Source organism: Vidua chalybeata, chromosome 7 (assembly GCF_026979565.1).
Source record: "Vidua chalybeata isolate OUT-0048 chromosome 7, bVidCha1 merged haplotype, whole genome shotgun sequence".
Classification (NCBI taxonomy): Eukaryota; Metazoa; Chordata; class Aves; order Passeriformes; family Viduidae; genus Vidua; species Vidua chalybeata.
This window is the reverse complement of record NC_071536.1, coordinates 12,355,182-12,369,405: the sequence shown is the minus strand read 5'-3', so window position 1 is coordinate 12,369,405 and position 14,224 is coordinate 12,355,182. Positions and strand designations below refer to the sequence as shown.

The 14,224-nt window shown below is 43.7% G+C and overlaps 1 protein-coding gene across 1 annotated transcript in view; it reads right to left on the bottom strand.

The window, feature by feature from the left end:
• Positions 1 to 4,502: 4,502 nt before the first annotated feature.
• The window catches only part of CDK15 (cyclin dependent kinase 15), a 34,508-nt gene continuing 24,786 nt past the window's right edge, over positions 4,503 to 14,224 (bottom strand). Inside the window, exons 10-12 of the mRNA XM_053947871.1 lie at positions 12,670 to 12,718; positions 9,923 to 10,062; positions 4,503 to 4,612 (exon numbers count right to left, since the gene is read on the bottom strand). Of these exons, the coding sequence (XP_053803846.1) occupies positions 4,503 to 4,612; positions 9,923 to 10,062; positions 12,670 to 12,718 (299 nt within the window). The remainder of the gene's footprint in view (positions 4,613 to 9,922; positions 10,063 to 12,669; positions 12,719 to 14,224) is intronic.

Genomic DNA, 14,224 nt, shown 5'->3' with positions numbered 1-14,224 from the left:
GGCACTAACTTGGTACATGAATTCAGACATGTTTCTTGTTACCTATTCTTTCTGACTCATTACAACACTACATCTATTTTGCCCGAAGGCTGTTGCCCCTGAGATGGTGCAGGCCAGGGGATGGAAAATCTACAGAGATAGTACTCCTGATGTAAATAGTATTCCCATTAGTTGAGGAGAGGAGTGGTTAGGAGTCAGTTTCTCTCTGATGTGGCATTTTAGGCATTGGGTCTACAATGTTGAGTTAATGAACAGAAGACTGCTGGGTTGCAGCATATCCAGGGTCATCCTGGCTTTCTGTCCCTTTAGATACAGAATTATAAGGTATCATTTGACTCTTTGGCAATTTAGCATATGGCTAAATTTAGCAATGACATGGCCATTACGGGGTGGAAGCTATGTAAAACAGCAAAGCCATTCTGTCCTACTGCTCTAGGGCAGAAGAAATTTACAATTGATGCTCTGGATAGACCATGAGGAAAAATGACTCAGTTCTCATCATTAGATCCCTCACTGCCCATGTATAACAAATCCTTCCATTTAGCATATCTTGAACATTCAGTTGCTCTCAATTAGGAGCAGACATTCAGCCACAACCATCCTACTGCAGGCCCTGGAGATCCTGCTTCTTCACTGCTCTTTGTCCTGACATCTCCAAGAATGCAAAAGGAATGCAAAACAACCCCTATCCCAACTTGGGCATCATGTACAGCTGCTCTGTTCAGTATTGCAAAGGGAGATCAGGTAATTGAGAGTGGCTGATGTTTGGGAGATCCAAGTCCATGCAATCTAGAGGTAGAAAGACTTTTGGGACACAGCTTGCCTTTTCATCAAGGCAGAGAATTTTAAGGAACATAACCTAATGAAAATCTTGTCCTCTTAACTGAGCAGTGCCTGCAGATAGTCTATGTCCCCCTTAATGTAGCTAATCTATACATTCCTAAAATTATGTCTGTAGCAAGGGCAAAGGGGAACATAAACTGTTGTGCTGCTTCCTGCCCATATCTGCAGTGTGTATTTGGTAAACGATGGACTGGAGTGGGGCTGGAGATGCAGCTCTCTTGACTAAAAGCTCACCTTTCAGCTGTTTCTATGGCTGCCACCCATAGCTCCTTGACTGGTTTGGTTCCAGTGCCTCAACACTCTGCATAATTCTTGGTCAAAGAAGTTCTCCCAGCAATGCCAGTGACACTACTCAGATGAATAAAAATATTCAAGGAGGTTTGTATGTCTGCACCTCAGTGATTTATCTTTGTCTTCCTTTTCTTCCCAGATGTGCTGTGAGGTTGCACCAAGGCTACTGGTTTCTATGTCCCAGAGCTAAGAAAAAGTATCCAAGATAACTGCAACCAAGCAGACTAGTACTTAAACACAGTGAATTACTTGCTTTCCCAATTCTTCCAGGAAGAATTCTATGAGAAATTTCATAGTAACTGCAGTTGGGAAAGAGGTTTCTGATTTCCCGATGTATCCCCATCAGCACTCACCTCAGATTAGCTTTCCTTCTTATGGTCTGTCAGAGCCTTGAGATCAAGGAGATTAAAACACCGTGAAAACTCATTAATGAGCCAGGACTCTCTGCAACAGCTGGACCAAAAATGAACTGCATTTGGCTGCATCTTAATTCTCTGCCATCTCCCCTCTGCTCATCAACACCTGCACACATTTGGGATGGTGTATAAGACCCCTGAATTCAGCTCTAAGCAACCAGTCTGCAATGCACATGTCTAATGCTCTGCTGGTGTGGAACCAGTATGCTGGTAATCCTGTTAGTAATGGCAGAAGCTCCCTCTAGGAAATTATCACAAATAGTCTTAAACAATTCCTTTTGTTGACAACTCTATCCAAGAAACCGTCTTCCCTGGAGACTTCACTCAACTTTTGACTAATCCCCTCCTTCCCTCAGGAGCTCTTTTGTTGAAGGAGATTGTAGGCATACCCCAGGAATGACAGGTCTCTGTAAGCCTTGGATGAGCCTCTACATTCTTTCAATTGTCAGTCCCCATCTGTCCTGTTTGTACATCAATCTTCTGGTCCAGGGAGCTCTCTATTAAGTGACACATGGCTGAGTATATTCTGCAAGTCCAATGTCCAGACTGTGCTGTTACCTCTTCGTTGCCAAGTCAATCCTTCTCACATTGCTTTCTGAAAAACAAAAGACAGGACATCTGCACAATTTCATTCCCTTCTACTGAAAGGTGACTTTTGAAAAACACACACCCCACCCCTCAAACTGTGTCCTTGTTTTATAATCTCAAAGACTTTTCTTCATTTTGTCAATATAAGGAGTTATTTCAAAGGTCCTTGGTGTAAGGGAGGGTACAATTTGCCCCTATTGCAGAGGAATTCTATTAGGGGAAAAATCCATGGCCTAAGACCTGAATCAAAAAGAAAAATAATTCCCAATTACAAATATTCAGCAGGGCTAGTGCCTTCAGTTATTCTGCTTGTTAAAAGCTGGTTTAAAACAGGCTCTTCTCTTCCTGTATATTCAATTACACTTAGCTGGTACAGTATCACATACATGTAGGAGGTACAGCATTAGATAGCTGAATATTTATTTTGAGAGGCAGAATGAGAACAGTAGCAGATTCCAATGACCCATATGTTCCTCCTCAGCAGGTAGAGGGAAAGTGGTGGGTGGAATAGGGCAGAAAATGGGTGGAGTGTTGGCATGGAGTATATATCACCCTGGGATAGACAACTGACAGTATCTCATCTTTTCCTGAAACCAGAAGGAGAACAAGGAGGAATCTGTGATGATGTTTTGTCCCTTGCTGTGTTGCTCAGGGCCCATGGATTCAAGATGGAGCCTGGTATGTTTAGGTTTTTTGGTTTTGTCTATTTTTGTAACTTAACTCAGGTTGGCAAAGGAAGGAAGGCTGGCCAGTTTCATTATGTTCCCAGGAAATTCCATTCTCTCATGTGCCAGTGTCAGGCTGTTGTGCTTTAGATGCCTATCTGCCTCTCATTAGATTTGAAAAAGCATGCAGAAGCCCCTGCTTTCCATTAGTAGCCTATTAAAATGACAAAAAAATATTACTGTTTCATTTATAACCTTGCTTGCATTTCTGAATCCAGATGCCTTTTTTAAAAAGAGAATTAATAATATGAACACTATCACATATAGAATGTTTTCCTGCAATGAACTGCAGAAGAAAACTTGAGTTGACATTTAAGCTTGTTTAGCATGTTTTGTAAGCAGCTAAAAAAAGGGACACAAGCATTTTGAGGACAGGTTAATATATAGCAAAAAAAGTTAAGAGTTTCTCCTACTAGTTGCAATTTTAAATGTTGTATTTGTGAAATGCTCTCTAAATAATTTTAAATGGGCCCAATCCAAGTTCACTGAACATTGATACATGAGTGCCCTACTCAAGTGAGTTGTCCCAGAAGCCTTAGTGGAACTGACAGCCAGCTTTTCTGGCAGGATTAGTTCCTCTCTGATCGCAGAGAGGGAAAAGCCATCCTGTCTGCACTCAGCTGAGCAGGTGAGCAGGGAAGGCATTCAGGCTGCTTCCAAAACCCAATCTGGTCACAGCACTGGCAATGTCAGGTCTTTCTTAAAAGGATTCCAGGCTGGCCTCTCTGTCTGCTGTTGTCTACATGACGAGGGCAGAAGGGGTAGAGAAGCTGTCAGACCAGGCACTGAGTGCTGGGACCTGATCCTATTGCAGATACAGGTCATCTACATGCATTTGGAAGCACAGATGGGTAGCTGAGGTGTGTCCTAAGGTTGCCTCTTAGCTTGGCAGACAATAAGACAGTCAAACTAATTTGGCTTCAAAATCAGTTTCCAGGTCTGCCCTGCAAGCACAGACCCAGCAGTGACACTGACAGGACACATGCTGCTAACAAATGCACAAAGTAAACAAAGAGACAGGATATAATAAAAGGACAATCTCTGGTCATTTCTTTTAATAACAGTGATTTTAAGCAAGCTTTTGGTCTTCTGTAACAAAAAGATGAAAAATACTGATGCTGAAGCATAGTTTTGAAACCTGACATTAAAATAGTGATTAATTAAAACCAAAGATATTACAAGATAAGGAGATTTTGCCTAGCTCTGCTCAGGTTCCAATTCATGTGAAATCAAAACAAGTAAGCTATGAAATGTGAACTCAGTAAGCAAGGACAAATGAGAACAAAGCAATTTGGTCAGTTTAAGCAATGGGGAAATGAAGCAATACTTTGACTGGGGAGGCATTGGAGGAAAGGGCATTGGTCTGGGATTTGGCAATATAACAAAACAAATCCAAACCTCCCATGATACCACTGAACATTGTTCACTGGGGGCCATTGGCTTGCTGATCTCTTCTCTCTGAATGTGAGATTTCCCACTTTGTTCTCACCCTGGAATCTGATCATCCAGCCCCAAGTATCAAGTCTATTTTCCCACCTTCAATACATGAAGGACTACATGTCCTAAGGGTGATGGCAGCAGCTTTGACAATGGCAACTACATGCTTACCCAAGAATTATTAGTCAATCATCCATGATTTCTACCAAAACTTGCTTGAACCTCCTGAGACACGGCCTTTTCGGTAAGATGCAAACAGGTCACAGATTTCAGGTTGCAGTCTCACCCCTGGAACTGTGAGCACTGATTGTCCTGTGGAAAAATCAGGTTAAAGAGAAAGCTGCAAAATTCCTTCATTATGCTACTTTCTTCATGCTCTCCTGTGACATTAGCTGCAATATAAACTAATTCAAGATCCTATTTCTCACAGCTGCATTCCTTCCGATTGTTTTTGGAAAATTATTTCTTTAATCTAGACACTCTTCTCTAGAAATCTCATCTGCAGTTTCTTTTCTTTTTTCTTTTTCTTTCTCTTGGAGCAACCAGCAAAATACTATTTGGTAGAACAGTGGTAGGAAGGTAACCCGCTAATCAAAAGGATTCAAATGGATCTGCACACTGCCAAGCTCTCTCCTTCCCACCCAGCAGAGGGGAAAAAAAGAAAAAGAAAAAAGAGCTAGAGCGAAGGCACAGAGCTTCTCTCCTTCAGCAATCTCACAAATGCAAAACCTTCCACTCCAGTGACTCCTCATTAACTTACCAAATCTGACAGTCTAATTATCGTAGCTGCTTCACGCTTAGAATAAATAAATACTAAAGTGGGTGTTTAAAGAAATTGAGCAGTGAAATTCAGTCATCTAGACAGTCAATAGAGAGTTTATTTTAAATTTTTATATTCTTATGTATTTATATCATTTTAGGAAAGATAATGAGATAGTTGTCTTTCAGGCTAATTGAGTTCCTATGCTCATGGTTGCTTGCTGTCACAATCTCAAACTTAGCTTTAACTTTTGTGCCTTAGAAATCTGATCACTGCCTCCACATTTACTCTTTTCTGCTGATAACTGGGTGAAGTCAGAAGTGCACCTGAGGATGGGAAATGACTGTGTGAGACTTCCAGTCTGGATGTCTTTTCACAGCAAACAAGACAACTAAATCTTTTCAGATTTGCATTTAAGAGTGTTAAAGGGAAAAAGGAAGTTAAAGAAACCTCAGCTATAATTTACAATTAGACAAAACATTGAAAAACATCTGCTAACCTCTGATGCAATAGAGTCTGCCTCCACGAATAGTATTAACAGCACTCCCCCCAAGAGTGGTTTGTCTCCCTGAACAATAAGACCTTTATAGAGATTCTCTGGCCTGAGATCAATGGGAGTCAGAGCATTTGATCCATGTCTGTAGGACTTTGTTTCCACAAGTCATGTGGGCCAAACTTTGCGCCAGTTGCTTTTGCAAGAGCAGGAGCTAGGGAGTGAGCAAAGGAAATTTTCCTTTTCCCATCTTCCCCTTTGCCCTGTGCTCCTAAACAGTGCCCAGTACAATGCCTGCCCCAGGACAGCATGCAGGGAAGAGTTTCAACAGGGCAACATGTCCAGAGCCCTGTGCACTTGGCAAGCATCTGCTGTGATGTTGCAACAGCTCTTTCCTAGGGTGGTGGCTTAATGACACAATACAAATCTTTCATGTCCTGTCAGTATGAAGGCAAGCAGATCTTCCACCACTGTGGGGATCATACCAGGTGAAGTGGGGGGTGCTTTTCCTGAGTTAAGTGAAGATTTGTTTTATCACCTCACAGATAAGAATACTTCTGGCTTAGGAGGGGCAGCTGATTTCCTGCTCATCACCAGCTTTGGTTTATTCTTGTATTAAGACACATTATAAACCGGATTCATACATCTGGTAGGAACATTCTAGGTGTCTGTATGTGACTTACAGTGAAGGATATCTATTTGCTGTGTATAGAGGTCACAAAGCAGAGTGGTAAAAAACATCAAGTGACTATATGAATCTTTTAGCTATGTAGGAGAACCTAGGGAAACCAGCCAACCCAAACAAGGGATGATGAAAGCCAGCTCTTCTTTATATGTCCCCTGTGATAATATACCAGTGCTGGCTAATCCCAACAGTATTGGGGTTTTTGGTAGGCAATGGCTTGCAACCGTAACCTCCTCATTGCCCACACTTGCTTACTTGCTTTGTCTTAGTTTAGACGCAGCAGACATTAAAATGACTGTGAACATCAAGCCTCCCTCCTCCTCCTTGTCTCTGAAAGGCTGAATAGTGGGCTGTTTCAGGAGAAATGGTACAGTGTCTTCATCATCTAGTGCACTGGTTTTGTGTTGCTGGAGGAGATAACAATTAGAGACCAATTGTGCCCAAAAAGAGCAAGTACCTTCTAGTCAAAGCCAGGATCCCATCCATGCAACACACAATCCTCCTCATGGAGCACATACTGGAATTTATTGACTGCTGTGCCAAGGGTATGGCCAGGGTTGAATGTCTCCTACACTGAGATGAAGATGTCTCCTGAGACTGGACATTGGGCTGGTGGGGAAAGGATCTGGCCTCCCTGGCCCCTGTGCCTGTGTGGTTTGGCCCAAGCTCTCCTTGCAGTGTGTTTTCTTGGGAGTGCACTCTTGATAACCCCAAATCCCACTGCTTACCTTCCCTGCTTGCAAGCCTGCTTGCTCTAAAGCATCAGAGGGCAAAAGAGAGGGAAAACAAACCAAATCTATAAGTAAGAATAATAAGCTGCAATTGTTACTGTGTCTGACCTGTCTGACAACAGAGTGAGATACCTCCTCAGAAGGCCCTTTTGCACTTCAGGACTGACACTGAGTTGAGAGCACAGCTCATGCTTTCTTGATTCAAGGATCTCATCTTTCTTCCAGGAGGGATTAATTGGACAGAAAACATTTTGCTTTAGCAGGTGGCAAAGGGTTAGAATGAAGTTTTATCAGAGCTGCTGCAGTGCCGGGCACAAAGATAATTGTCTCAGGATTGGCTCTGGCCAGAAAAAGGACAGCAAATGCTCCAGTTTTACAAAAGGTCACCACTGCCACCCCCTAGGCTAAGCCATACTGAAGGAAAGCTGAAGAAACCCCTGCACCTCTTTCTGTTTTTATATCCAGAAGTGCTGGTGGCATATGTAGAATGAAGGCCACCCAGATGATGAGCGAGGTTTGAACCCAGGCCTCAGGAATCCCCCCCAAAGCTACAGGCACAGGAATGAGCAGCTGTAGGAGAGGCCTATCTGTGGGCCAGCCCCATTCAGAGGACAGAGAACCTTCTTCCTCCCTTCGAACACAGCCTACTCTTTTTTCCAGCACTTTGCACTCAGATGAGCATAGCAACAGCAACCTATTCCATTCTGTAGGAGCTGCTCTCAAGGAAGCAAAGAGCCCTGTGCTCCCTCTCCCCCTTCCCAGGGGCAGCAGCCAGCCTCTAACCATTAACATTCCCCCTAGGAATCTGAAACATGCTATTTGGAGGGGTACTTAACTTCGAAACAGTGATTTCTCCAATTATTTTTCCCCAGGAACTGACCTTTGAAAAATATCCTCTAGCTTCCACCTTGTCATAACAACTTATAAAAAGGACAGTTGTGGATACAGTTATTTCATAAAAACAGAGAATAATTTCTTATGAGAACATTTTATTTTTTCAAATTTTGTTTCCCCTCTTACTCTCCCACACACCTTGGGATTAACCCCCTCTTCTTTCACCTTCAGATCACATTCAGCCCTTCTGCTTTAACTTTCCCTTTCAGAGGATGGCAACTAATAGCCAGCATCCTCCAGAACAAAGTGGGAACAGAATATATTTAAAATCTGCACTGTTATCATAGCAACAAGAATTTTAGAATGATACAGTTAAATTCTAAAAGAGTGTTATGCCAAAGTGACACAAGAGAGCAAATGTCTTAAACAATTATGGCAATAGGAATGGCTACATGGGGAATTATTCAGAATAGCCTAAATTTTACAGGCTTAATGAGTCACTCATGAATATGGTCTTGCCTGATTGTACTGTACTTGTTTCAGCCCCGTGCACTTTGATTCTGTTCTCAAGACATTGGTTGCTATGATAACGCCATGCAGTTTCCTGTCCACATGATACTTCTTGCTGCAATATGGGGGATAATAAATACGGGATGGTGCCTAAATCCAGGTGAAAGGAATCTGTCCCCTCACTGCCAGCATATTGGAGAGATTGACACATTATGCCAGTCTGTTTTCTCATTCCTTCTATTTCTCCTCACTCTCTCCCTTTCTCTCACACTGTCTGTCTCTGTACCTGTTTTTTTCCTCTCCCTCTCTCTCTCTCTCTCTCTCTCTCTCTCAGCACTGACACTTTCATCTTCTCCCTTGGGGATTGGAGATGTCACTGCGGGAAGTGCTTGTCCGCCTCTCTGGCAGCAGCAGAGCCCTGTGGCTTTGACAAACCTCATTTAATTGGGAGGAAGCCAGGAGGGTTTGAAAGAACTGAAACATCCACGAAACTCCTTTTATCAGGCATAATTTAAACTCTGCATGGAAAAAACCCTATATGTATAAAGAAAAGTCAACTTCCCTCCTGCTGTGCGTGCTCCCCTCCTCCCCCCCCGGCACAGGCAGGCTCCTGCGAGATTCCATCTTTTCATTTTTCTAAAAGTGTCAAAGTAGATTTGTGCTCTGTGGCTGGGTGAACAGAAAAGGAATGCAGATGTCTCTCACTCAAGCACATACACACACAGAGCACCTTCTGAAGGGCAGCAGTTTGGGGGATTGGGAGAGATGCTAGCTCGCTGCTCCTCCACTTGGGATGTGTCACAGGAGGCAGAAATTTGGTTTTCCAATAGCTTGACAACACAGTCCATGAAGACTTTTCCTTAAATGCCCCTATCTTAAAAAACATCACCAAACTAACTAGTGTACAGGGTGCCCAGGAGGCAACAGGGAATGCAAGGTCCCTTTGGCCTGCAGCCAAATAGGAGGGAGCTTTCCCTAGTGAGGAGCAGAACTGCAGCTTGAGAGACCCTGTATTTTTTTGTCAGCTCAGGCCAGGAGAGGCACAACTGTGTGTGCAGCTGTGTGCTTAAGAGAAGGGAGCAAGGGAAGAAGAAAATAAAGCAGGTAAAACTGAGGGAGAACTGGTGTGACAGGGTACAAGGAACAGCTGTCTCAACATCAAAAGGGAGTGGGAGGAGCAGTCCAAGGGAATTGGGGCTAGCACACCATGCGGAGCAGATGGGAATTCAGGACATCGGGAGGGACGGTGGGTGAGTTACACTGAACACACAGTGTGAGCTGGGGAAATGTCCAGGCCCTTGGGGTTATAGAATGGGGGAGATGGCCTGTCAAAGCATATACAGCTCTGCTTTGCAGAGAGCCATGGTAGCAGCCCATCAAGGTCCCCTTCTATTAACACAGTGGTCAAGTAGAAGAAAACAGAAAAACAAGTTGTCAAATTTGCCGTGGGATGTAAACTTTGCAGGTTATAGGAGTGGGAAGGGAGTGCAGGCAGAAAAGAGAGACATCCAGGTGAATGGCAGAGACTTTGAAAATAGAAAAGAAACTCACAGTAAATAGCGCGTGCAGCAGCCCTTTCTTGGTGAGATGAAATTGAGAGGTAACTTACCAGCAGGAACCTGATAGAGCTGAGGAGGCAGAGGGCTGAAGAAGCTATGAAGAAGCGCATCTTGTGCAGAGATTCGTCCTCGAGGGAAGGCTGTGAGCATCCTGGAGGCCAAATTCTCTGCTGCTGGCACCCTGCTCATCCTAGGAAAACAGAAGAAAGAATAGCACAGGAGATGAGGACGAGCCAGAAAGCTGGAACCAGAACATGACCCAGCCCTTCTCAGTTTGAGGCAAAGATAGTGGAGGGACACAGGGGAGCTGGATAAACCCACCCCAGCTTTATAGCTTTGCAGGAAATTTGCTTTTCCATCTGAGTTTGACTATGTTGGGGTATGTGCATCCAGGATTTCAGCTCAAACTCATGTTTACAGACCAATTTTGAAAACCAATTTCTGGTTTTTAAAAAGAAGGTTGTAAGTGAAAAAGAAATGATGCTGAGGAGACTATGTTTTACATGTTGTAACTGTAGTATCAGAGTTTGGTGGTACCAGTTTACAGTGACAATCCAAATGTAGAAAATAACGTGACTGGCCCACTGAGAAGACTAGAGGTCAAACCTAATAAACCTAAAGAAAATACCATTTCCTCTTCTCCTACCCCAGTACCAGTAGTGCAGCTGGTTAAAATGTGTTGGGGATTCAAAGAGAAGAATCTGTTTCTCAGGATGAGTGCTTAAAAGAAATGTAATACACATATGCTCCATGCCCAGCAAATACCAATGCCAAGTGGCTGCTCCCTAGAGGAGCACACAGCTGGGGACAAGGAAGTGGAAGAGCGAAAACAAACCAACAAGGAAACAAATAAAATAGTAATTTAGTTTTACAGCTTTTACTTTGTTTGTTTGTTCTGATCACATTTCAGCTTCAGAGCATGGCCTGTTGTGCTTCCTCCCTTGGCCCCCAATGGTGTATCCCCTCCAAGTGACATCAGGGGCTGGGATCCCCCTGCTCCTGCACTCCCCCTCTCTACACAGAACATTCAACATGCTGACATTTTTGTTTGGAGGAGATAAAATGTAAAATATAAAAGAAGAGGAAAAAACACCAAGACAGAAGGAGAGAAAGAGATCTTGAGAAACAAATTTGTAGAAGGTATCTGGCCTCACTGTGGTAGATAATTACTGATTTTTCACCTCCAGAAAAACAGTTCAAGCCCCTGCTTCCTTGGGGACCAGGGACGGGACAAGAAGCCAAAGCATCCTGTCTGAGGCCTCTTGCTAGAGCTGCATGACAGGCTGCCCTTGCCATAGAACAGTCTTACTGGAGACCTTCAGCCCCCGGTCCCTGCTGCTGCAGGCTCCCACTCTGGGCAGCAACACAGTTCCATGCTTCCCAACATGGCTCAGGCTTCCTGGTGGTGGCCAAGCTCTGTGGAGAGCTCCCTTTTGATTTCTTAATTGTTCATGGAGAGTCATGGCTGAGCGGTCTGTATGAAGCAGCTCTTTCCTTCTCCCAGGCTGAGCATTCCAAGGCAGTTATTTGGCCATGGCAGCCAAATGACCAGGACTCTAAGGTAGAGCTGGAGCTGGCCCACATGCAGCCCAGAGCTCTGCCACAGAGGTGCTAGGCCAGCCCCTTGGCTTGGCCTGTAATGGGGTCTGTCAAAGGATTATGGCCAAAAAAGCAGAAGTGCAATATAGCACAGTCACAAGGAATATACTTATTTCTTTGTTCAGGCTGAGAGAGGATTTGTTCTCTTCCAGGACCTGCATTATAAGGGTTTGGGACATATTGAGCTTTCTGTGTTTCTCAAGCTGTGCGTGACAATGGCTGGCATTCCAGTAACCTGTGCTTTGCTGAAAACTTTAGCGTGTTTGTTCAGCCATTTAGAACAGCATCTGAAGAGCAGCACAGTTCCCTCCTAGCAGGGCTGGATCCCAAGCAATCAGCTGAACAGATAATAAACAGCAATGAAAAATGTGGTTATGTCCTTAAAGGATATTTGATTATTGACATCTTCATGTACACAATCTTGAGGACAAATCCTGTCTTGTCTTTTCTTACATATCTATGAAACCTGCTGTGTGTCTCAAAATCAGTTTAAGGGGATTTGATTTGAATGACTCCCTCAGCTAGGTTAGAGCATTTTGTCTGATTATAAATTTCTTTCACTGATACATATATACATTCTGTGTGTGTCTGTGCATATGCACAGTGTGCGTGTGCCTGAAAAAATACTCCCTTCCCTTAGCACATTAGGGAGTGACTCAGCAGTGCTGGTGTGTCTGGTCAAGCTGCATGTGTAACCATGGCCTTCATCTCATAGCTTTGGCCACTAAGAATGTGATTTTTCCCCTCCTAGCTAATCACAAGATTATTTCATTGTCTCATGAAAATGCTGTCATAGCATGTCTTCCTTACTGCTGTTGAGCAACATTCCTACAGTCTGTTTTCAAAAATGAAAACTGGGACAGTGTGAAGTCTGTCCTCAGTCTGGGCAAGAGGGCCTGGGAAAGTATGACCTTCTCAATCGAACTGTGCCCCACAAAAAGCTGCACACAAAGTCATTGAATCACTGCTTATCTCAGAATAATCACTACTCCTCTGAGAATAATAAACCCACTGTGTGTCTACCTTTGCTGCAATCTCTCAAAATCAGTTGCTTAACTGATGTTAGATCTGCTTGTTACTACAGAGCCATCCTGCTCTTCCTGAGCTTGCCAAAAGAGCTCACTTCAAATTAAATGACTGCATAAAGAAACAAATAAACCCAGAGGCGATTTTGACATTGCTGTTATAGGTACCTTACCTGTCACAGATGACTCGGAGTCTCTGAGGTCTCCTGGAAACAACCAGTTCTAGAAAGTGTAATATGCAATCACAAGATTAAATGAAAATCAAGCCAAAACCCATTCTCTGAGCCCCTACAAAAAATGTGCTCAGAATTTCAAAGGGCCCTATAGAATCTATCTTATTTATAAACATACATTATTCCTATAGGACTTGAGTACCTGCATTGATCTTAATAGGCTGTTCCAGTTCTGTAACCCTTTCCTTTCATATATCTGTGAGTACAGGCCTTGGACCTCCTCCTGTTACAGTGTGAGTCTTAGCTTTGACATCAATAAAAGCAGTATCAGTCCCTAAAGCCTTCACACAAAGGAAGCAAAAAGAAGTTTGCAGGCCTGAATCCACAGTCAATTGTCTTGTCTTTCCAAGGGGCTGCTGAGATTCACATATTGCCCCCATGGGTACATGGGGCTTTTCTACATGGATGCAGCAGTAAGACTGGGGATGGAGACAAAGCACTTTGATCCCACTTTCTTCTTACCCACAGCTCTCACTAAGTTTGTTGTTTGTCCAGTTAACCATGCTTACAGAGACTTTGTAACTCACTGATTATTGTGATCTCTATCAGACTGGAACTTAGCAGAGTTTGCAGTGTTGTGAAGTCTGTGTTCTTGATATTTTTCAAGGACATATTTCTAAACATTGTGGTAAATATAGAGGAATACAATCCTCAAATGCTTTATTGTAAAGCATGAATTTTCTCAGGCTTAGATACGAATGAATGGCTTAAGCCTGGAAAATTTCCCTGTGGAGCTGATGAACAGAGATATTTTTTTGCAATCGGAAAGGCTGCAATTTCTACCCACCTACATTTTCCTGAGCACTGTTTCTGACAGCAGAGAATGAACAGTGGCACTCTAGTCATGGGAAGGAGAGCAGGAAGGGTGGTGTCCACCTCTCTTCCAGCTCAGCCTGGACAAGCATTCCCCACAGCAGTGAGACCACCAGGAGGCAAGCACCACTGGTCTGTTGCCAGCAGACTCAGAGCTCAGCTGGGGTTAATGCTGCACCCTTCAAGAGCATCTGCCCTCCCTGCCTGCCTGGAAGCACCAGGCACTTCTTTAAGGCACAGGAGCTGCCTGCTGCAGGCCAGGTGGGAGTCCCCTCTGCTTTTGCCTGCACGGCCATTTCCACAGTGCCAGACTCAGCGTCTGACTTGATGAACAGGCAACTTAAAAAGTGTAAATGACTGAACTTCCAGCCCTTGACCTTTCCAGCAGCAATCTTGCACCATTAAAGCAGGCAAGCAGGTTTTTAAACCTGTCACAGGGTAAGTAACAGTTCAGAATTGAATTATTCTCCTACACCCAAATATTAAGGTAGTTTCTAGAGCAGTAAATGGGAATATGACTTGGGATGGGATTCACGGCTGTTTATGTGCCAGACACTGCATATCACCAATATATAGAATACTCCCTTCCCAAATAAGTCACCAAGACTGGCAGAAGACTCCTCTTGGATCACTGGTGACATTTTCACTGATCATCTTTCCTTTTTTTGCCCCCTTTACTGTA